The sequence below is a fragment of the Malania oleifera genome, chromosome 1 (genome assembly GCF_029873635.1).
Source record: "Malania oleifera isolate guangnan ecotype guangnan chromosome 1, ASM2987363v1, whole genome shotgun sequence".
Lineage (NCBI taxonomy): Eukaryota > Viridiplantae > Streptophyta > Magnoliopsida > Santalales > Ximeniaceae > Malania > Malania oleifera.
This window is the reverse complement of record NC_080417.1, coordinates 101,325,469-101,347,646: the sequence shown is the minus strand read 5'-3', so window position 1 is coordinate 101,347,646 and position 22,178 is coordinate 101,325,469. Positions and strand designations below refer to the sequence as shown.

The window sequence follows — 22,178 nt, the reverse complement described above, 5'->3', positions numbered from 1 at the left end:
ATGCGCTCGTAGAGAACCAAGTGCTGCTGCTCCTTTATCACCTGTGGCCAACTATGGCATGTGATTAAGGCAAATTGTCTACATATAATGCCGACCTCTCATACCCAAGGCTGGCACCAATCGTCCATCGGTGCTGTGTAGTCTGCAAGAATCTCAATCCTAATACACTACTGCATCATCTGCAGGTGCCTGTGGAGCGTGGTGTTCTTGGCTGCACCACGCCCTGATCTTGCCTGTGATGATGAGGTCGATGCTAAAAAAAGAGTTCAATGATTCATTATATATATGCATGTATGTATATACACATATCTAAGACAATCAATTTATTAAAAAAATTAATGAATCATAATCTTATCGACGCTGCTAATATGGGTAAGCAATTCACCCTAGGGTGTGAAATGTATAGAAATGAAATGAATGCCTATAAATTATATAGAGCAATAGTCGTGGTCCTGGAGGAGGGGAATGACTTTTATGCCCCTGCCTCGCTCCTTACCTCGCATTTCTATTCTCGGTTGGTTACGTATGTAAATTAATTTAGATGAAGACAACGATGAAGTCGATGGGGCATTCTAGGAATTGCAATTTTAAGCATTTTCAAATGCACCACTCCCCCTCTGTCTCTATGAAATGACAAAATGATCCTAGAAAAAGCCAAGGCATAGAGAGTAATTGAAGGATAAGTTTGTAATTTTGTGGAAAAGCCATAAAAGTACAAGGAAAAATGATGGATGGGATGGCACAACAAGGAGCACCGAGCAGTCTGCCAACCCATGATTCATTTCTCTTTTCAAGGTACGAATGGCACATAAGGCTTTGGCATTTTATGTTTTTCAAAATCTGTTTGCTTTATTAGAATTAGTGCTTTATTTATAAACTTGTAATAAAAAGTTTTTTAGTAATTGCAATATGTATTATGCGGGTACATTCCCAACAATAAGCAATTAATCATCATTATTCCCAAACATAAATATCCCTAAATTAATCCATAACCCGCCCCATAAACGAAATAATGTACTCATAAATATTGAATTAAATAAGGGTATGCGACCACTACTATAAAAGAGGCACCCCAGATGAGGTAAGCATCTCAATCTCATCATTCTCAGTCATTCTTCCTTATTGTTGCAATATAAATCTCCATCCATTCCTAACATAAGCATCAAAGTGATACCCCCGGAATACACCTTGGATCCTTCAAGCTATATTTTTTTGATTCATTTCAGGTGGTTGCAATCGAAGGTCAATCCTCATGAGCCATTCAATTTTTGGCAGCAACAAAATAAAAGAATCATGAATTCAAAAGCATGCATCTCATACTCTATCCCTTTTCAAAGACAGATTCATCTACTTCTTGTTTATAAATAAATTGTGAAATAAAATTAAATAAACAATCTTAACTATAAAATAAAAATTAAATAAATTTAAATTTAAAAACTTCAATATTAGTATTAATCATATCGTGTTCTTATAAATTTACTACTACTTAGTAAACTTAGTTGATTTTAAGTACTCAAGTGTCCAAGTCGGGCATACGAGATCCAAATCGAGTGGGGTCGGTCCTAACATGTCTGTGACATTGAGTTGGACGTTTCAGAACTAATGGTACCCAAAAACTCCCTCCCAATTGAAATTTATGCGCTTATAAGCTAACCTAGCAAACTTAATTGATTTTATGCACTCAGGTGTCTAAGTCAGGCATACGAGGTCCAAACTGAATGGGGTCAGACTTGACATGTCCGTGACATTGAGCTGGATGTGTCGGAGTTGACAGTACTAAAAAAATCCTCCTCGATTGAAAATTATGCACTTAGAGACAAACTTAATAAACTTAGTTGATTTAAGCACTCAAGTGTCCAAGTTGAGCATATGAGGTCCAAACCGAGAGGGGTCAGTCCCATTACGTCTGTGACATTGAGCTAGGCATGCTCGAGCTGATGGTGCCTAAAAATTCCTCCCCAGGAGCTTTTTACACACTTAGAAGCAAAGTTAGAATACAAATAAACTTAGCAAACTTAATGGATTTAAGCACTTAGGTGTCCAAGTCGGGCATACGAGGTCCAAACCAAGTGGAGTTAGTCTCAACACGTCCATGACATTGAGCTAGACATGTCAGAGCTGACAGTACTAAAAAAATCCTCCCCGATTAAAAATGATGCGCTTAGAAGCTAACTTAACAAACTTAGTTGATTTTAAGTACCCGGGTGTCCAAGTCGGGAATGCGAGGTTCAAACTAAGTGGAGTCAGTTTTGACACTTACGTGACATTGAGTTGGACATCTTGGAGCTGACGATACCCAAAAACTCCTCCATAGTTTATCTGCTTAGAAGCTAACCTAAAAAACTTAATTAATTTTAAGCACTCAGGTGTCCAAGTCGGGCATATGAGGTCTAAACCAAGTGGGGTCAGTCCCAATACATCCGTGACATTAAGCTAGACATGTCAGAGCTAACGGTTCCAAAAAACTCTTCTTTGGGAGTTTTTTACGCACTTAGAAGCAAAGTTAGAATACGAACAAACTTAGCAAACTTAGTGGATTTAACTACTCAGGTGTCTAAATCAGGCATACGAGGTCCAAGCCGAATGGGGTTAGTTCCGACACATCTGTGACATTGAGCTGGACATTCCGAAACTAATGGTACCCAAAAACTACTCCTCGATTGAAAATTATGCGCTTAGAAGTTAACCTAGCAAACTTAGTTGATTTAAGCACTCTTGTGTTCAAGTCGGACATATGAGGTCCAAACTGAGTGGGGTCAATTCCGACTAATCAAATTAAACTATTTAAAATTGTATCATTTTTTGTTTAACTATGTCTGATAATTCTTGCTATCAAATCATTTGTGCTTATAGTACGTACATATTCAAAAATTGTATACTAATTTTTTATATAATTATTATTTTGTAGGGTCTGTGGTCTATTAGGTGAAGATGAGGACGATGCAAAGCAATATAGTGGGATGCGGTTTTTCTTTTTTGATTATCTGAACAGATCATGTATATATGATGTTTATGAACAATTTGTTATATATATATATATATATATATATATATATATATATGTATATTCATTTTCTGAACAATTTATGAACTTTTCATTTATTCTAGTTCAATATTATGTGTGCATAAATTTAATTAGAGAGGGATTAGTGGGTGATTTAAAAAAAATAATTATTTTAAACTTTTAGTGATGTTTTGGTAATCCGTTACTAATAGTATGTCTTTAGTGATGATTTTCAACCAAGAAAATGTTTCAGTAGTATTGACGATCTTAGGCTTTTAGTGACGGAATGAAATCGTCACTAATAGTTAGTTGTGACTGCCGTTTTTGTCACCACTCTGTAACCGTCACTAATAAGTATTAGTGACTGTTTTCTATTATTAGTGACGGTTTGAAACCGTCACTAAATGCCTTTTTTTTTTTAGTTTACTTCAATCGCTATGTTAAAAGAATTCATAGATCGTTGCTTCAGATATTCTATATTGTATAAAAATGTGTGATTGGGCAAACAGAAGTTCATTACTCAAGTCTTCAGTGATTGGGAGATCTTGTGTCAAACCTTGTCGAAGTAAATGGAAGCAATGTACGTGTACAATTCTGGTACCATTGTTAAGGGAGGTGGATTACTATTCTAGAGTACGAAAATTCAATGATGTTGATATCTGTATTTTAGTCATTTGCAACATCAGTTGAGAGTTTCCATCATTGCCCACCCATTATATGTATATACAGGTCACACTTGTACGAGAAGTATAAAGTAAGCTTCTGATTGCTACATCTCCGAATGCAAACAGGTAAATATTTCTTTTTGCATTCGCAATTGTCAAGCTTCGACTCATGAAATTGGTTTCTCTGTTGCCTTTGTTTTGTTACCGACAGAGACAACCTTTGCTTGATATTAGATAGACATGCAGCCATACTAGTTGTCGTATAACGAAATTCTAATTGGCAACCCTCACGAAATCTTGATTGAAAAACGATCATGCCTTACTAAATGGTGCAGTCCTATATGAAGTTCAAAAACAAGAAAAATTAATCCAAACTCATTTTTTTCTTCACAATGCACCTATAAACTCATTCTTTACTTCCGAGAAGGATATCTTTTAATGAGATTTCCACTTTTTCAAGTATTTGAATAAGAGAAAGATTACAAAGCTAACCACCTTTTTTTTTTTCCGTATTGGATCATTTTGTTCATTCTAATGGGGAGGATGAGAGAGTTGAGAGGTTGATTTCTTGGGGTTCTCCTCTAAACCTTTCTTCTCATATCTCCTTAAAGCACCCTCCCCTTCTCCACCCTCAATCCTTTCCCTTGGAGCCAAGACATTCAAAGGCCAACATTTCCTTGAAGGACCCACCACCACCTTTAAATGTCCCACGAAACAAAACCTTCTGATTATGACGTGTTTGCTAGGGACCACTAAGCTGATTTGTCTCTTTGAGTTGACTACTTACTAAGATCTTGTCATATCATTTTTAGTAGGATTGGTCCAAGAACTACTTCATCAACATTACTTGCTCAAAGAAGTATTTATATTTCGTTGATTTATAAAAAAATAAAAAACATTTAGGATGAAAAAATGTCAAACACAATTTTAGTTCCATTTTCATCATCTAAAATTTATTACATAAGAACGAATTAATTATGATATCATAAGAGCATAAACAAGAATTGTAGCAATTAATGATAAACTATATGAACTAATTTATGAGATTTTTTAAGTTTGTATGTGTGTTTTTAAATTCACTGAAAATAAAAAAAAAATGTATATTATTTTTCATCTACTAAACATCCTTAAAAAGTTCTATAGATATGATGGTAGCATGCAATATTTATGGGTATAATGAAAGTTATAACATGTACTTGAGAGAAAAGAAACCAAATCCATCAAACATACCCTTGTGAAACCATCAGTTTGGTAGGATCCACAAATTTGACTCCCTTCTTAGCGTATAATAGCATGTAACTCATTAGGGACCAACCCGACAATTACCCCCCCCCCCCCCTCCTCCCCAAATTGAAAAATAAAAACTAATTCTCTATTGAATTAGAATAAATCCTACATACGTAGAAAAATTTGGTAATAAAGTAATTGCAAAGCATGCATAAAAAATTCAAATATATAAACTACTTCCATACTTACAAAGTTTTATAGTAACCTATGCTCGTAATTTACATGACTTATGATCCAAGTAAATTGCTAATGAAAGTTCATTGTTGAAGTCTAAATTACTTATGTCAATTTACTTCTCTCGTGCCTCTAATAAGATTACCTCCTAATTTGAATAAAATAGGAAAACCTTATTTCAATAATATAATAAAATATTATTAACAAGGAGCAAACACAAGGGATGGAGGGCGAGAAGCCCTCCTAAAGAAGTGAAAATCAAACACCTAGAGACAAAGAAAGAGAGATACACGAGGGATTGCGAGAAAAAGCGAAACCCTCCTATCTTAAGGCACATCAATCAACTCACTCCTAAACTTTGTATCATGTGCCATCAAAATAATGGAATAAATATTAAAAATGTTCATCAATAGATCATCACTTTGGGATAGAGAGTCATTTCTTGTCATTATTTAGTATTGGGAAAAAAATGCTTTTCCATCTAGCGTTTCTCAGCTTAAAACTATTGTCCATGCAAAAAACACTGGATGGAATAGCATTGTTCTTTGCCTAAAGACGCTATTTAATGGCCACGTCACCCGTGCCTCTTGCATGGGGCATGCAAAAAAACGCTACTTTAATAAGCATTTTCTAGCTAAAAGTGCTACACCAAGTAATGTTTTTAGTGGTCACATGTCACTCATGCTTTTAGCCCAGATTAAAAAACGCTAGGTGGTCCAACGTCTTTTATTTAAAAAACGCTAGATTATCCCGCGTTTTTTTAGGACGCATCAATTTGAGAAATAAAGTTTCATCCAAACTTTTTTGAAGTAATTTTAATTAAAATAAAATTAAAATAAGAAAAAAAATCCAATTGAATGTTGGTGGAACTAGGCTTCATCCCTCAGTTGAGTCTTTGAACAAGTTTTGACTCAAATAATTTTCAAGCATTTGACTCGTATAAAATAAAAATCAGATTTAATTTTTGAGCATAAGACAATAATTTTCTATGAGATTCAGTAAATAAAAATATTGATCTCCTAATATTTCAAGAATTTTAAGGATCTCCTTTGTGATTTATCAAAAACACATAAACCTTTTCTTATATTTTACAAAAAGTTAAGTCTTTTTAGGGAAGGTTTGTATTTTTTTATTTTTATTTTTTCGACAAAATCTGTAACATTTTAAAAATCTTAAGGAAGGTGAATGAAATTTTTGACATTTCAAATGAGGTTTCTATCTTTTTATCAAATTTCATAAAAAATAAGTATCTTTTGTCCCTAATTTTTTAAAATAATTATACAAATTGGTCTAGATTAATTTGAATGTGTTAATGTAAATTAGGTTCTAGGCCAATATTTTCCTAGTAATTAACGTGTGAAAAAGAAAAATTTTGTTGGAGGCCTTTCCAATGCTCGAGTTAATTCAAGTAACTGCACTCTTTTATTTCTTAAAAATTGAAGAGTTTCAACTTTCAACATCTAAAAGAGAAGTCTATATCATCTTTTTACATTGCATCGAGGTAATTGCCAATCAACATTTCAAGTAAATATGCACTAGCTAAAAGAGGCACCTTCATGACTTGAATATAAAAAGCAGCCGTTCATCTCTCTCCCCCTCTTTCTTAGTATTTTAGATTTAGTCATTGTTCTAGCAAATTCAAATTTATGAAAGAACGTGACAGTAACAATGCACCACTGATTCATCTATTTGCCCTGAAAACCACATAATGTTCATGATTCCATTATACAGGACCCACTGGAATAGGACCATAGGAGTAAACCCATGTGTGTTTTTCCACATCATTTGCAATTACGGGATTATCTTTTAACTGCTCCACCATTTATTTTCATGGCAATGACTTCAAAGGGCAGTACATTGTATGAATTTGTACCTTCCCCCCTTTCTTTGGGGTTTAATTGTGCTATATAAACCTTACACTTATACTTACCACCACTTATATAATCGTACCATATGTAGTACAATATATATAGAAAGCAATGCGTAGGTACAAGTGTAATATTTAGAGAGTAAGTATGGCGATTCTATTTTGGGTTAGAGAGTGATGTTTACAATGTATAGGAGCAAAAAGTTCGGTGCCAAAACTTTAGGGAAGGAGATGTGCGGGCAAGAGCAATCTTTGTGATGTCCCTTGAAGAATGTATAGGAACCTCCATGGTGCCGTGGATCTCGCACTCCCAGTTCTCTCACATCATTAATCTGACAAACAAAATGAAGTAATTCTTCATACATCTTTTAGTTTCACATGAATCTAAAACATGAAAAACATGACCTTGTATGGGTGGTTGTGCGTGTGCATGAATTTCTAGGGGGGAATGGGGATTATAAATATCAAACCTTCGACTCTGCTGCAACTCATGCCTGTGCATACACTGCTGTACTATCAATAGCTTTGGAGAGTAATTTGATTCATCTTCGGCATTGTTTTGGCAGGGTCTAATTGTATATGATCAAGGAGATTTGAATGCAGACATCTAGCTTTACTAGGAAAGAATGAATAGAAAATTCAAGACTTGAAAATTGACATTAATTTTATTGTACCTCTTTGCAACTGTGTTGTTCTGCGAACTGCTTTACGAATATGATTTTCATGCCTTTGTAAGAATTCGTCAATTCTTTGTGACCCTGATAACATCGGTCCGGAAAACTCAACCCTATCTTCGTTCTCTTTATCAACCTGAGGATCAAATAGACACGGGCACTATTCTTGTCAATGATGAAAAGAGACTGGAATTAGTCCAAGAGTCCCTATTAAATAGATGTTTACTGGGGGAGCCAGCTATGAAGTAGATGTCAGTGATGTTTTCTGGCATTTGGGCAACTTGCATAATCAAAATATGTCAATCAAGCTTCAGTTCAATTTTGTGCTCTTACCAGATTATTTCTCAAAGCAGCCATCCCGTTCCTTTGATAAAGTGCAGCTGATAATTCCTGAGAGTGGTACTCCTCAGACACATCAAAAGAATCTGGCCTGTCATAGCGTGAGCGGTTCTTCCGCATTCCATCCTTGGCAACCTCATAAGAATCATGACCTTTACAATTGGTGCGTACCCCACATAGATTATGTTTACCCTGTTGCCTTCCTGAGTCCAAAATATACTTTGCATGCGGGATACCTGATGGACCTAATGCACCAGGTGTTTGGCTTCTTAAACCAGATCTGCTATACGATCTCAAGAATGCTGCATTCTCTTTTTGAGGTGCCCATGAAAAGCCACTAGATGCAGGGACCTGCAGCGGATTTGAAAACACAATGTCTTCCTGTGATGCATTTGTCAAATGGGAAACCTCTGATGCAGTATCAAATGATGACTTCATTAAGTCCCTGAACTGAGCCCCTTCCTTTCCCTTTGGAACATGAGAATTGCTGCCATTGTTTCGACGAGCAAATTTTGTGTTGGCTTGCAGATCCTGAATGGATAAGAAACAACAGATTAGTGCAAAGTAGTTTCCCTGCATGTGTGTATATGTCATGATTGACCGTGCAACAGAGAGAGAGAGAGAGAGAGAGAGACCTTTCTTGTTGGTAATCTGCTAACTGTGTTCGGTTCCTGCAAAGCTTTACGTCCTCTTCTTGGTTTTTTCAATGCTACAGGCTCTTTTCTAAACCCAGTCTTTTTCCTGAAAATGGAAGTTTGATGAGAAAGACATAAACTACATATTTGTGCTGGAGCTCAATGGTCTGTGCTATATGACATGATAGCATTATCCACAATTAACTTTTTTCTGGTTGAGGATAGCTTGGCTCAGGCACTCGAAGCTTGATTTACCGAACTCTATCATTCTTAAATTTGAAAAATGGTTGAAGACACTGAGCTTCCTATGTTACAGAGTAAACAAGCACTTGTCCTAAGCAAACACTATGAGACTAAATAAAATACCATCAATGAAAGCAAACTGCAGATACAAAAAGACCTTACCTTTAATGCAGGAGCATGTGGTGATGATTTGAAAAGTTTGAATTGATTGAAATGACTAGTTTACCTTTATTTTGTTAAAGTGAGAAGTACCATGGAAATTTTCAGATGAAATTTGGTTACAAGAAATAAGGGTTCACCAAAAGAAAAAGCATAGAGAAAAAAAGACTATTCTCAAATAACTGAATGAGACTCAAAACAAGCTCTACATCATTGCAAAATGCCAACTGTGCTTTTCCAATGACCTTATAGGATGAAAAAACTTCACCTTTGTGCTTCTTCACGACTTTTTGTGTCAATTTCTTTATTAGGTGGGTACTTTGGCAAGCTTGATGGCTCGCATGCGTAAGGCTCAGTCCTGAAATACTGAAACAAGTAGTGATAAAAAGACATTTAGACACAATTTAAGCTTTAAAAAGAACTGAAATTTGTTGAATACCACCAGATAGACAAATTCTAGGGACATTTGGATTAACATATATCAAGAAACTAGTTAAAAAATAATGAAGTGCAATTAACTAGAAAAGCTCACTTATACAGCCTCAGACTGTATTTAGTGCAATGAGTTTAAAAATATATAGTGCAACAAGATAAGTAGATTTGTCAATACTCCAAAAATATAGAATTTGTAATCTAACAACTTTTCCAGTGATTGTTACCTCAGACTGAAGGGCAGAGGAGGCAGTTCCACGTTTGTAAGGTTCTATGGAAAGAAAAGTCTCTATCAAGTTTACAGCAGCTGTTGGAAATTCTTTACATCTCTCTCGAAGTGAACTTTCGTAAGGACGCTGTGGTTTGAACATAGTTGCATGAGGAAGTTTAGACTTTCTCCAATAATCTTCGGATGGTGAACCACAGAGCTTGAAGATCTTGTGTAATTGTTCAACCTGTAGTTAGGAAGAGAGTTCTTATGAATGTCAGTGGTAAATCCATAGGAACTAAAACTAAACTTATCAACATGCTAAGAAATATGTAAACCATATGGATACTTCTGCACTCCTTTAAACAGTTCAATAATATATAAATATTGGACATGTATGCAATAATAATAATAATACAAAAAGAACTTTATTTATAATTCTAACAATATCAAAATAAAATTTAAACCCACAATAAAGCACCAACAGATAGTTCATTCTACTCGTAAGTTGAAGACTCATCAATCAGCTTGTGCTGATTTTCACTTTGAACCCTATATTTTACGTTGCTTGCAATAGGAAAATTTAGAGCTCAAAATGAAGATTTATATTTACATATGAACTGCCACTCTCTAAGAATATAAATGAAAAGATTCAATTCAAGTAGTTCCTAAGAGCAACCATACATTTTGCCTAGTTTTATTTTTATTTTTTGAAACATTTTCCTCCTCATTTTTATGTGGGGTATTTCTCTTCCTCTAGTTTATTCTTTTTGTATAGCTTCTTTTTTGCCATATGTTTCTTGGATGGGGTAACAGAAGTAAACCAAAAAACAAACTGCTTTTAAACATACGTACAAATATATATATATATATATATATATATATACGTACTTTCCAAAACTTCAGTCTGACTCCTCTCATGAGTAATTAGTAATAGAATGCACCATATAGTTAATGAACTAACTCTAGCTCTATGGTTTGATCAACATGAGGTGGGAATCTGTGAAGGACTGAAGGGTCTTTAGTTCAATTGTTTGAGTGATGAGCACCATCAAGAAGCTGAATAAATGATAAAGAGTCATGTAAATATTAGAAAATGGTTCCCCTCGATAAGGTGATCACCTCAGTTCTCCCCTTAAGTATAGGTTTCCCAAAGAGAAGTTCTGCAAATACACAGCCCACACTCCACAAATCCACAGACGTTCCGTAATTTGTAGCGCCGAGTATGAGTTCAGGAGGACGATACCATAGAGTCACCACACGACTAGTTAGTGGTTGCCTATGCCTTGAACTAAAGACATTAGCCAATCCAAAATCAGCCACCTTCAAAATTCCTTCATTGTTTACCAAAATATTGGATACTTTGATGTCTCGATGCATAATGCCAAGTGAATGGCAGTGCTCAATTCCAGATAATAGCTGCTTCATATAGCACTTAACCTACACAAAAAGCATTAAGCTTTAGAAAACTGAAAAAAAAAAATCACCGTAACAAATTCATACCCTTGGTTTGATATAATTATGAAAAAAAAAACCCATAGAGTGCAGATGAAACCAAATCAAAACACATCTCCACAAAACTAAGGTAACAATAAAGCTCAAACAAACCTGTGCGTCACTGAACTTGATGTCAGGACAAGATAATAATCCAGAGAGATCATGCTCCATATAGTCAAATACAAGGTATATGCTGCATGATAATCGAGAAGTAATTATTCCCTCCAATTTCATAATGTTTGGATGGTCAAGCCTGCGGAGAATCTTGATTTCACGTGACATAAACCTTACACTCTCTGGTTGGAAATTGTCAAAGCGAACCTTCTTCAAGGCAACCATCCTCCCAGTTTCAACATCACGTGCACGGTACACACTGCTGTAGGTGCCCTGCCCAATCTACATATACAATAGGAATTGATTTTTAAAAAAAATCATGTTAAAAGCAGGAAAAATTGGAACGTTAAAGTTCCATTATGACTATAGACAACAATGTAAATAAAGACAAAGCAGAAGGCACTAAAATCAGTGCAATCATTAAACAATGGCTGCATGCAGAATCTTCCATTTTTTTTTTTCCCAGCATAGCTGCATGTATAATCAGAGCTACGATTCACTGTAGAATCTGATTTTAAAAACAAACCTCCTAAATAGCAAGATTTTGATCTTATTGACAAGGATCGATATGGACTGGTTTCAGTATAAAACTGACCAGACTGAAATGTAGAACCAAACATTGATGGGTTGGGCCAGTCTAGGTCAATGGTTTGGACTTCAAAATTGACTTCTAAATCCATTTGGTTTGCATATATGAAATTTCACATATAAAAAGAAAAAATGTAAAATTAATTTGGTCTGCATATATGAAATTTCACATATAAAAAGAAAAAATGTAAAATTAAAGCACTCAAAAAAATATAATCTATTACAAAACACAGAAACCAACACACAGTGCACAGTATCAAGTTAAGAACATTACATCATCAAGATAACTTTAAAAATGAAAATAATGTCTGCACATTTTAGTCGTGAACATGAAGGAAAACTTTTATTTTGATGCAGTACCAATAAAATAGTAACAGTTAGTATACTACTACAAAAAATATATCAATCTTATAAAAGCTGAAGGTGCAAAGCAAGGTGTTTTGCATGTAATGAGGTGAGGAATAAGTAGGTGTCGGGGCGTAAACCTTTTGAGGATTTCATCAAGTAAAAGTTGAAAATATAAGCCACATATTCAGAAAAATAAAATAAAAATTAATACAATGATAAAAGAATTAAAAAAAAAATTATAAATATATATATAGTTTCTAAGAAAAAAAATTTAATATATATAATTTTGAAACCATTTGTAGGTCATTCTAAGCTCGTGTTTACTCAAGCTAAAGAGTGCACAAATAAAAATAAAAATAAAAAAATTAACCATACTGTATAACATTCTACCAACTATAATACCATGATTTGAAAATAAAGAGTAAATCATTCACAAGGTAGGGAGCAGTAAGGGCAAGCAGTCAACTGCGACATCCTGTTTGATTTCTTGTGGGAAGTTTCTAAGGACCCCAAGTTAAGTACACTAGAGTGGCATCCCCTAGTATTGTCTTCTGAAGGGTTGTTTTGTATGTACTCAAATGGCAGAGTCACAGGAGAAATAGTCAGACAACATAGTTATGTATGGCAAACCGGGCTACAAATATTAATTTTTGATCCACAAACATAGTTGGTGAACAAGCATCTAACATTAATTTTGATTAACCATGCACATCGTTCATCATTGGTGGCTGGGAAATCAATAGACGATGAAAGATGGAGTGAGTCATCCAAAATGTTTAGACTAGCTTTCTTTCTACTTCTCTTTCGAATACATATTTCCACATGACACTTCACAAAGTAAAATTAAATCTTTCCATGAATACAACTGTATTTTGATTTTAGAAATGCTTCTAATTACCATGTGCGAACAGAACAGAGATGCTGATGCCAAAGGGAAAAGAACAGCTATCACAGATTATATTATATGCTACCTTCTCTAACTTCTCAAAAGAATCCGCTCGAAGGGGCACCCATCCTTGAATGGCTTCGCCCGCAGCAGCACTGAGCCAGGCAGGCCACCCGGCGGCGACTTGCTCTGCTTCCACATACTTGTTCAAATTCCCTAATCTCAAGCTCAAAGAGCTCCTCGCATTGGAGCTCCCCTTCCTCAACTTGGCCAATTCGCGGCTTCGTTCCTCCGATCCCTCATCCCCCCTCTCCAAATCCCCAAACCCAGCAGGGGTTTGCAATGAGGAAACCAAAATCCCCGACCCATGGTTCGTAGCCACCCCGGTATAATCATAAGCAGGCGTCGCCGATACCGCCTGCTTCGATGAAATGCAACCCATTAGCTGAAGAAATCCGCCAACATGAATCAAATCCCTGGTCGACCCAGATGGGGAAATGGGTCGGAGATGGGGAATTACACCCACATTAGCTCAAACGAACTCGCATTGAGCGAGAGGGACGATCGGGGAGAATGGCATAAACCCTAAAAAAAAAAAAGAAAAAAAGAAAAAAGAAAAAAGAAAAAATTTGCTTGGGGGGAAAGGGAGGGGATGGGGCGGTAAATTAGCTGGTTTGCAATGATCTGTCTGTCTTTCTCTTTGTCCGCTCTGGGTTTGCGAGATCTGCGGAGGATGTAGGATTGAATTTGAGCCTAGAGGGTTTCAATGACTAGGAGTCTCGAAAAAAATGGGCCGAAATCCAAGGAGGAGGAAGGTGTGGGTCCAAAATCTTTTGGATATTTTGTGTTTTGCAAAAGAAGGAAAAGGTGAAATGTAACCGTTGGAGGTTCTGAATCGATTATCCGTTAGTTGCTTCGTGTGTGGGTGCCACCTGCCCAACAAATCTACTGCACTCGGCAAGAAAGCTAGAATTATTGGGGATTAGTTCAATAAATTATCTATTAAGCTACGTTTGTCAAAATGGGTTTATTTTTTTTCATGTCACTAGAATTTTATTTTCATGGAATTTAAGGGCCTCAAAAATAAAAAATAAAATAAAAAATCTGCATAGCTGTAGTACACGTCAATTTTCTCGCAAAATTTGCAATGATTTTCTTTATTATCATTGTACAGAAATGGTAGGAATAATCACTCAATGCATAATTGGGTCCCTCGGCCATTTTCTTCAAACATAATATGAGGTATTTATGAGTTTAGATTCTCAACATTGCCAATTTTGGAAATATATATTTTACATAAAATCATGTTATTGGCTTTTTTTGAGTCTGATCCTTATTTTGGTGCTAATAAAGTACAAGTCACTTATACGTGTATTTAGTAATTGAACAAGTCTAGAAGCCCGGAGAAATTTCAAGTTTATCATCATTCTAGCGTATTCCATGAAGACTGAAAAGCAAAAAGACGAAAACGTTCATTTTATTTATATTGCATTTAAATTTTTTTATTATTTGGTCTGTAATAATTCATGCATTTGCATGATATGAATTGATTGCTCAAACGATCTTTGATTGACCTTAGGGACCTAACCGTTCACATAAAACCTTTTTCAAAATTATCTAAATCACACAAAGGTTTTCAAAATAAATTAAAATAAAAAATTAGGACTAAAATTATTTTGACAAAGACTTAGTCGACTGGCGTTGGATTTTTTGGACAAAATATTAATTATTAATGCCTTCGGTCGACCGACCAGTTCGAGCTTTAATAAGCTCGGTCAATCGAACTTGCTCGGAGTCAAAATGTTGACCGATGTTCAGTCGATTGACCTCTTGGTGTGTTAAATGCCTTGGTTGACTAAACAGAGAGAAAGTCGATAGTTTGACTTGCCTTGATTGATCGACCTATTTTGAACTAACCTTCCTCGATCGAGTGAACTATAAAAATCTACTTTTCTAACTACTTAGTCAACCGAACTCATGGTTTAAAAACACCATGGTCGACTGAACTTCATAGATGGTCAACCAGACCTTTTACCTTGGTCGACCGAACTCACGAAGGGTTCGGAATCACCCTGAGATGGTCGACCATCCTTGTAGTTCAAAATAGCCTTGGTCGACCGAACTTATAAAAGTAGTCGACCATCCCTTACCCTTAGTCGACTGAACCTCTTGGGTGCTAGCATTTTTTAATGTTGAAAACACGTTTAAAATTAATTAAACTTTTCTAATAATACCGAACGTATTCCCAATGGTCATATTTTTCACAAAGTCTATATATACCCCTTCATAAGCTGAGATTAGTAACTTTGATTAGTCCAAATTTTCTCTCTAATCCATTGTTAATCAAAGTTTCCCAAAAATATTTTTTATTATTAAAATCAATTCCTTTGGGGCAAAATCTTTTATACAAATCTTTTCAACTCTCTTTCATGCTTTTATTTTAAAATCATTTTTTAGGAGAGTATTTTATTTAGAGCATTTTAGTTGCATATACTCTTACTTAGCACTTAATCTTTGAAAAACATTTTTAAGAGTATTACTGAGGTTTTCTTTCGTTATTTCTTTGTTAAAATTTGTAAAACCTTAATAATTCAACAGGAAAAATGAACACAAGATATCTTTAACTTGGCTAACACACTTTAGCCGTATAGTTTTCCATTATATTTATAGCTGTACGATTAAACTTTCAAACGTATAATAAGGAAACAAATATGAGCAAAATAAGGAAACAATCAAATACACATTTGTAGGAGAAAATCACGCTAACAACTGGATCATTTTGAATTGGTAACAGAATGGATGGAGTGAGGAATGGGTGCAGATGCTCCTGGATTTTTTGCTGAAGTTTATGATAGTCTAACACCCCCCCCCCTCGAATTAATGGGGTTTTGACAGACCATTAATTTGCTCTTTAGATATTGAAAACGTTGTGCAATTTGGCCTTTGGTGAAGACATCCGCTATTTGATCCACGGTTGAGATATGTTGGACTTTAATATCATTGTTGCATACTTTCTCCCGAATAAAATGATAGTCAATATCTATGAGCTTCGTTCGTGCATGGAATACCGGATTTGAAGCGAGTGCAATTGCCCCAATGTTATCACACCATATAGTTGGTATGTGGACTAGGCCAATAGCCAATTCTTTGAAAAGCATTCTAAGCCAGTCTACTTTAGCTGTAGCGAGTGCCATTGAACGATACTCAGCTTCGGTACTCGAACGAGAGACGACGTTTTGTTTCTTGGAGCTCCAAGAAACTAGGTTTCTGCCTAGAGAAATGTCATAGCCGTTAGTAGACCTTTTGTCATCTGGATTGCCTGCCCAATCCGAGTCGCAGTAGGTATGTAATTGTAGAGGAGATGGTGTGTAGAACAGTCCATGGTTTATAGTGCCCTTTAAGTAGCGAAGAACTCGCTTCATAGCCTGCCAGTGTGGAGTTCTTGGCTGGTGCATATTCTGACATAGCCGGTTAGCAGCATAAGAAATATCGGGACATGTTATTGTGCAGTAGTGGAGTGCCCCAATGATTTGTCGATAAGAAGAAGGATCAGATATTAGTTCTCCTTCTGTACTGGATAGTTTGGTACTTGCTACCGTAGGCGATGCAAGTGGCTTGGCACCATCCATTTGAGTCTGATCTAAGAGATCACAAATGTACTTGGTTTGACGTAAATGCAGTCCTTGTGAGCTCCTATCAGCCTCGACGCCTAAATAATAAGACAGAGAACCAAGATCCTTGACATGAAAAATACTCTACAGATGTAGAATGAGTTTGGTAATTTCTGAGGCGTCAAATCTTGTTACCAAAATATCATCTACATATATTAAGACAAAAATTCTAACATTATCAGTATGTAGAGTAAACAGAGAGTAGTCATTGACATATTCTTGGAAACCAAGCTCAATAAGTTGCTGTGATAATCATCGAAACTAAGCTCTTGGGGCTTGTTTAAGACCATAAAGAGACTTGTGTAATTTGCAAACATAGTTTGGTTTGGTTTCATCAACAAAACCTCTTGGATGTTTCATAAACACCTCTTCATCTAGAAATCCATGTAGAAATGCATTCGACACATCCAATTGTCGAATAGGCCAATGAAAATGAACGGAAATAGCCAAAACTAGTCGAATAGTAGTTGGCTTAATGATGGGTGAAAAAGTTTCGTGGTAGTCTACACCACTCTTTTGATCATACCCTTTGGTCACCTGTCTGGCCTTAAAACTTTCAATACTGCCATCTGGTCTCCTCTTAATTTTATATACCCATTTGTTCTGGACAATGTGTTTATCAAGTGGGCGAGGACATAGAGACCAAGTCCCATTTTCCATCAATGCATCAAATTCTCTTCCCATTGCAGCACGCCATTGTGGATCTGAAACTGCTTGAATGTAGGATGTTGGTTCAGGAGTATCCAAGATTGAAGAAAAAGCGTGCAAAATATGTAGGGTATTATAGAATAATTTGTAATTAGGAAATGATTTTGGTCGAGAGTGACCTATTTTGGAACGGGTTTGAATTTGAGTGAAGGTTGGCTAGACAATTGGATTGTTGGAGATATTAATGGGTTCTTGCAGCACCTGTGGAGAAGGAGATATTGGTGGAATGACAATTTCTGGTTCAATGGGATTGTCAAAATTTAAAGTGGTAGGAGGAGGGAAATAGTCATTGGTTGCTGGAGGTGGAGATTGTGAAGCAGAGTTGGATGCCACAAGAATTGGCATTTGAACTAAAGGGGGAGAAGGATCATTTGGAGATGGCACAACTACAGAAATGTTAGATAATAAGTTACTAGATAGAATTGGACTAAGAATTATCAGTGGTTCACCTGCAGCAGGATTTGTTCTTCAAGGTGTGTGGAGCTCGGCTAGTTCCTTAGCTGGGAAAGATTTCTCATCAAAGATGACATGTCGTGAGATGTATACCTGTTTAGTAGCTAAGTCAAGACACCTATATCCTTTTTAACAGTTGGAATAGCCCAGGAAGAGACACTTTTTACTTCGGAATGCCAACTTATGGTCGTTATATGGCTGAAGGAGTGGATAGCAAGCGCGTCCAAAAACACGCAAGTCCATATAAGTTGGCTCGGTTTTATGAAGTAAAAAATAAGGCATCATATTATCTAAGATTTTGGTAGGTAATCTGTTTATTAAGAACACTGAAGTGAGGAACGCATCAACCCAATATTTGGGGGACAAACTTGATTGAGCTAAAAGTGTCAGTCCCATTTCTTGGATGTGTCTATGTTTCCGCTCGACAATTCCATTTTATTGAGAAGTGTGTGGGCAAGTTAGCCTATCGAATATTCCTTGTGCAGTCAAAAAAATTTTAAACTGGTTGGAGGTAAACTCTCCACCATTATCTATTTGTATTTGCTTTATTGATGTTGAGAAAAATTTTTCTGCAATGGTTTTAAATTTAACAAAAGTTGCAAATACATCAGATTTTCAGTGCAAAGGATATAGCCAAGAATATCTCAAATAATCATCAGTAAACAAAACATAGTAAGAACAACCGCTAGTTGATTGGATAGAGGAAACCCATACATCAGAGTGGATTAAAGCAAGAGGAACAGAAGACTGACGACTAGACTCCGGAAAAGGTAGTTGCTTAGCTTTGCCAAGTTGACAAGCATAGCAAAACTCTATTTTATTTGAAGAACCTTTGACAGAGAGTTTATTTGAATGAAACAAACTATCTAAAATGAAACTAGAGGGATTTCCTAGTCTTGAGTGCCAAGTGTCCACATTAGCTCGAACTCCTATTGTTTCTAAAAGGCATGTGAGGCTCTTATAAGAAGTCTTGCACCCAGCTAGTGGATATAGGTCGTTTTCAACCACACCTTGAAGTAGAATTCTACCCGTCAGGTTCTCCTTCACGATAAAATCATTAGCAGTTAAGATAAAGTAATAATTATTATCTAAACAAAATTGATTAATAGAGATAAGATTGGTAGCTACTTGTGGGCAATGGAGAATTTTGTTTAGATGAAAATTGGATTGGCCGAAGTGAAAAGTGGTAGAACTAGTATTTAGAACTTGCAGACCTGAACCATTTCTGACAGTTACAGATTCTGATTCACGAAGGGGTTGCTGATGAGTGAGATTAGTTGCATCAGATGTAATATGGGCATTAGCACCGTTGTCCATGTACCAAACTTGATTATCAAATGTGGCTTGATGGGAGGGAGTGGAGGTCCTTTCTTTTTCACATAGGTAGGTGCCTTAGATTTGTTTGTAGCAAATGCAGAGTGAGTACTATCCGTACCATGAACAGAGTGATCGACATCCAAAAGATTTTCATAGCCCAGCAATTCGGCTTGAAAGTATTAGAATGTGAAGTCAGTTTCATGAGATGCAAAATTAAAAGAGGTGACAAACAGTGTGTAGGATGATTGCAGGCCACCAAGAAGAAAGGAGATCAAGTCTTGATCATCAATAGGCTTACCAGCTGCTGCCAATTGGTCTGCAAGACTTTTGGCATTTTCAAGATACTCGAAATAAGATTTGGTACCTTGAGTCAATGTTTGAAGTTGACGTTTAAGATGGGAAATTCGGGAACGCGATTGAGAAGAAAAAAGAGTCTGCAGGGCAGTCCAGAATTGCTTAGACGTTTCCAATCCATAAATAGTGGAAACAAGTTTTTTCGAAAGAGATGCAAGGATCCATCCAAGGAGACAAACATCTTTCTTCTGGAAAACAACAAAGGCAGGATTCAATGAACTAGAGGTAAGATTTTTTGGAGGACAGGCTTCAGTACCATCAATGAAGCCAACTAAGTCGTGTTCTCGGAGGAGATTAAGGAACTGCATTTTCCATGCCAAATAATTGTGGGAGCCGTCTAGTTTAACAGAAATAGTGGTGGTAGATGGTGGTAGGATAGGTTCTGGGAGGGAGGTGTCACCAGTGTTGGCCATTTGGATGATGCAGAAGCTGCAGAAAGGATCGTTTGAAAAGCGTGAACATATAGGAGGTTAGGTTGATACCATTTAAAACCTTAATAATTCAACAGGAAAAATGAACACAAGATATCTTTGGCTTGGCTAACACACCTTAGCCGTATAGTTTTCCATTATATTTATAGTTGTACAATTGAACTATCAAACGTATAATAAGGAAACAAATATGAAAAAAATACGGAAACAATCAAATACACATTTGTAGGAGAAAATCACGCTAACAGCTGTATCATTTTGAATTAGTAACATAATGGATGGAGTGAGGAATTGGTGCAGATGCTCCTGGATTTTCTGCTAAATGTTGTACATCTCTACTTGTATTTAGAACCATTTTATTATGTACAAAAACTGAGTTTATGTATCGGTTGGGTTTAACTCGTTAATTGAATTGGGGAGTCTCAACCTCGTAAGTGAGATCGGTTGGGTTCATCCTAGTAATTGACTTAGGGTGTCTCCACCCCGTAAGAGAGACCAGTTGGATTCAGCCTAGTAATTGAGTTGGGGTTTGCTTTGTAAAGTAAGGAGAGGTTGTAACGGCTTCTGCTCCGCCGATTTAAGTGAGTATGAATAGTGTAATCCTTGGGGGGTATGCCCAAGGCGGGAACGTAGGTAATATTGACCGAACCTTGATAACAAATATGTATGTCACTCTCTTTCTATCTTATTTAAATTCCTGCACTTTAATTTTAGCATGTCTATGAATGTTTATTTAATGTCATAATTATTTACATACACACATTTGATTTAAATAAGATATACTATACACGTATATGCTTGCTTTCATTGTTAAAATTATTTTACATACACCCGTGTACATTAAATGAAATATGACATGTGGTAGTAAAAGTTTAAATTAGTCAAAATGTTTTAAAACCCTATTCACCCCCCCCTCCTTTTGAGATCACACATACTTAAACATCAATTAGGTAACTTATTTATGCTTTCAGAAATTAAATCGGTTGAAGAAGAATAATGGCGCCTTTCTTAATTTTACCTTCAAAACCTATGGTTCAACATTTTTTATACAATTAAATTAAGTAAAAATATATTTATTATAATATCCTATGCATTTTAAAATATGTATTTATTGAGCTTTTTAAAGGTGAAACACATTAATTAAATGCATGGTTCACAAATAAATTTGTTGCATATTTTATTTTGAAGTTATTCTAGCTTGGTCATTCATTACTACCCCATGCACCCAAAATTTATCTGGTATTTAAAAATTAATTAGTCAAATTGAATTGATTGTTAGCTCCTGAGATAAAAATAAATAAAAAATAATTAAATATGTTTATAATTTATTTCTTATGTTTAAAATTATAATTTTTATCATAATCTTTAATAAAAAAAGTCATAAAACATGCATATTACACAAAGTTAATTAATAAAATATTCCACACATCACCCAAATATCTTATTATATCTATTATTTTTTTAAATTAAAAAAATAATATAAAATTACAAGAACCAATTAAAAATTTTTGTACATATAAATAAGAGAAATACTATTGATACTCCAAAAATTATCACTGAAACTCGTCGATAGCATGATAAAAACATATTTTTGTAATTTATTTAAAAATTAATTAATTAATTTCAATTTAGTAATTAATCTTTGAGATAAAATAAGAGATAGAAAAAGAGAAAGGATGCTATTTCTCATAATTTGTTTGTTATGGCAATGAGGGTGCTAACAAGAATTCTCCAAAGAGTTCTCCCCAAGGGTGAGTTGAACTATCATTGTAATTGTGAAAGGACAAAGCTTTTAAACCTCTATTTTGTAGATCATCTCATTATCTTCTCCTAGGGAAACCCTAAGTCAGGAAAACAGTTATTAAAAAATCCCTTCTCCTCTTTCATTTTGTCTCAGGTTTACAAGTAAATTCTTAGCACCAGGGGGTTCGAAGGGCTCATTGATGGCTGAAGTTCCTATATAATAAAAAAAAAATGATATTATTCGGACCTTGGGCTCTCATGAAGGGGATTTTCCTATTAAATACTTAGGCCTTCCTTTGGTAACCAAAAGGGTGACTAAAATGGATGGTATAATTCTTTTAAAGAAAATTTCAACAACAATTAATTGTTGGCTACATAAAT

The 22,178-nt window shown here is 35.5% G+C and overlaps 1 protein-coding gene across 3 annotated transcripts; it reads right to left on the bottom strand.

Annotated features, from left to right (window-relative positions):
* Positions 1 to 6,775: 6,775 nt before the first annotated feature.
* Positions 6,776 to 13,966, bottom strand: LOC131165413 (protein IMPAIRED IN BABA-INDUCED STERILITY 1-like). Of its 3 annotated transcripts, XM_058123224.1 has the most exons (11): positions 13,206 to 13,949; positions 11,471 to 11,580; positions 11,296 to 11,377; positions 10,810 to 11,127; positions 9,707 to 9,934; positions 9,316 to 9,413; positions 8,646 to 8,751; positions 8,005 to 8,541; positions 7,672 to 7,807; positions 7,468 to 7,566; positions 6,776 to 7,329 (listed from the first exon to the last, which is right to left on the bottom strand). In XM_058123224.1, exons 1-10 carry the CDS (start codon positions 13,560 to 13,562, stop codon positions 7,514 to 7,516), a joined length of 2,025 nt encoding a protein of 674 aa, XP_057979207.1. In that variant the 5' UTR covers positions 13,563 to 13,949; the 3' UTR covers positions 6,776 to 7,329; positions 7,468 to 7,513. The 3 variants fall into 3 exon arrangements, with proteins under 3 accessions (XP_057979207.1, XP_057979189.1, XP_057979198.1); XM_058123206.1 differs by having other exon boundaries at positions 11,296 to 11,580; positions 13,206 to 13,964; XM_058123215.1 differs by lacking the exon at positions 7,468 to 7,566 and having other exon boundaries at positions 11,296 to 11,580; positions 13,206 to 13,966.
* Between the last annotated feature and the right edge of the window lie 8,212 nt (positions 13,967 to 22,178).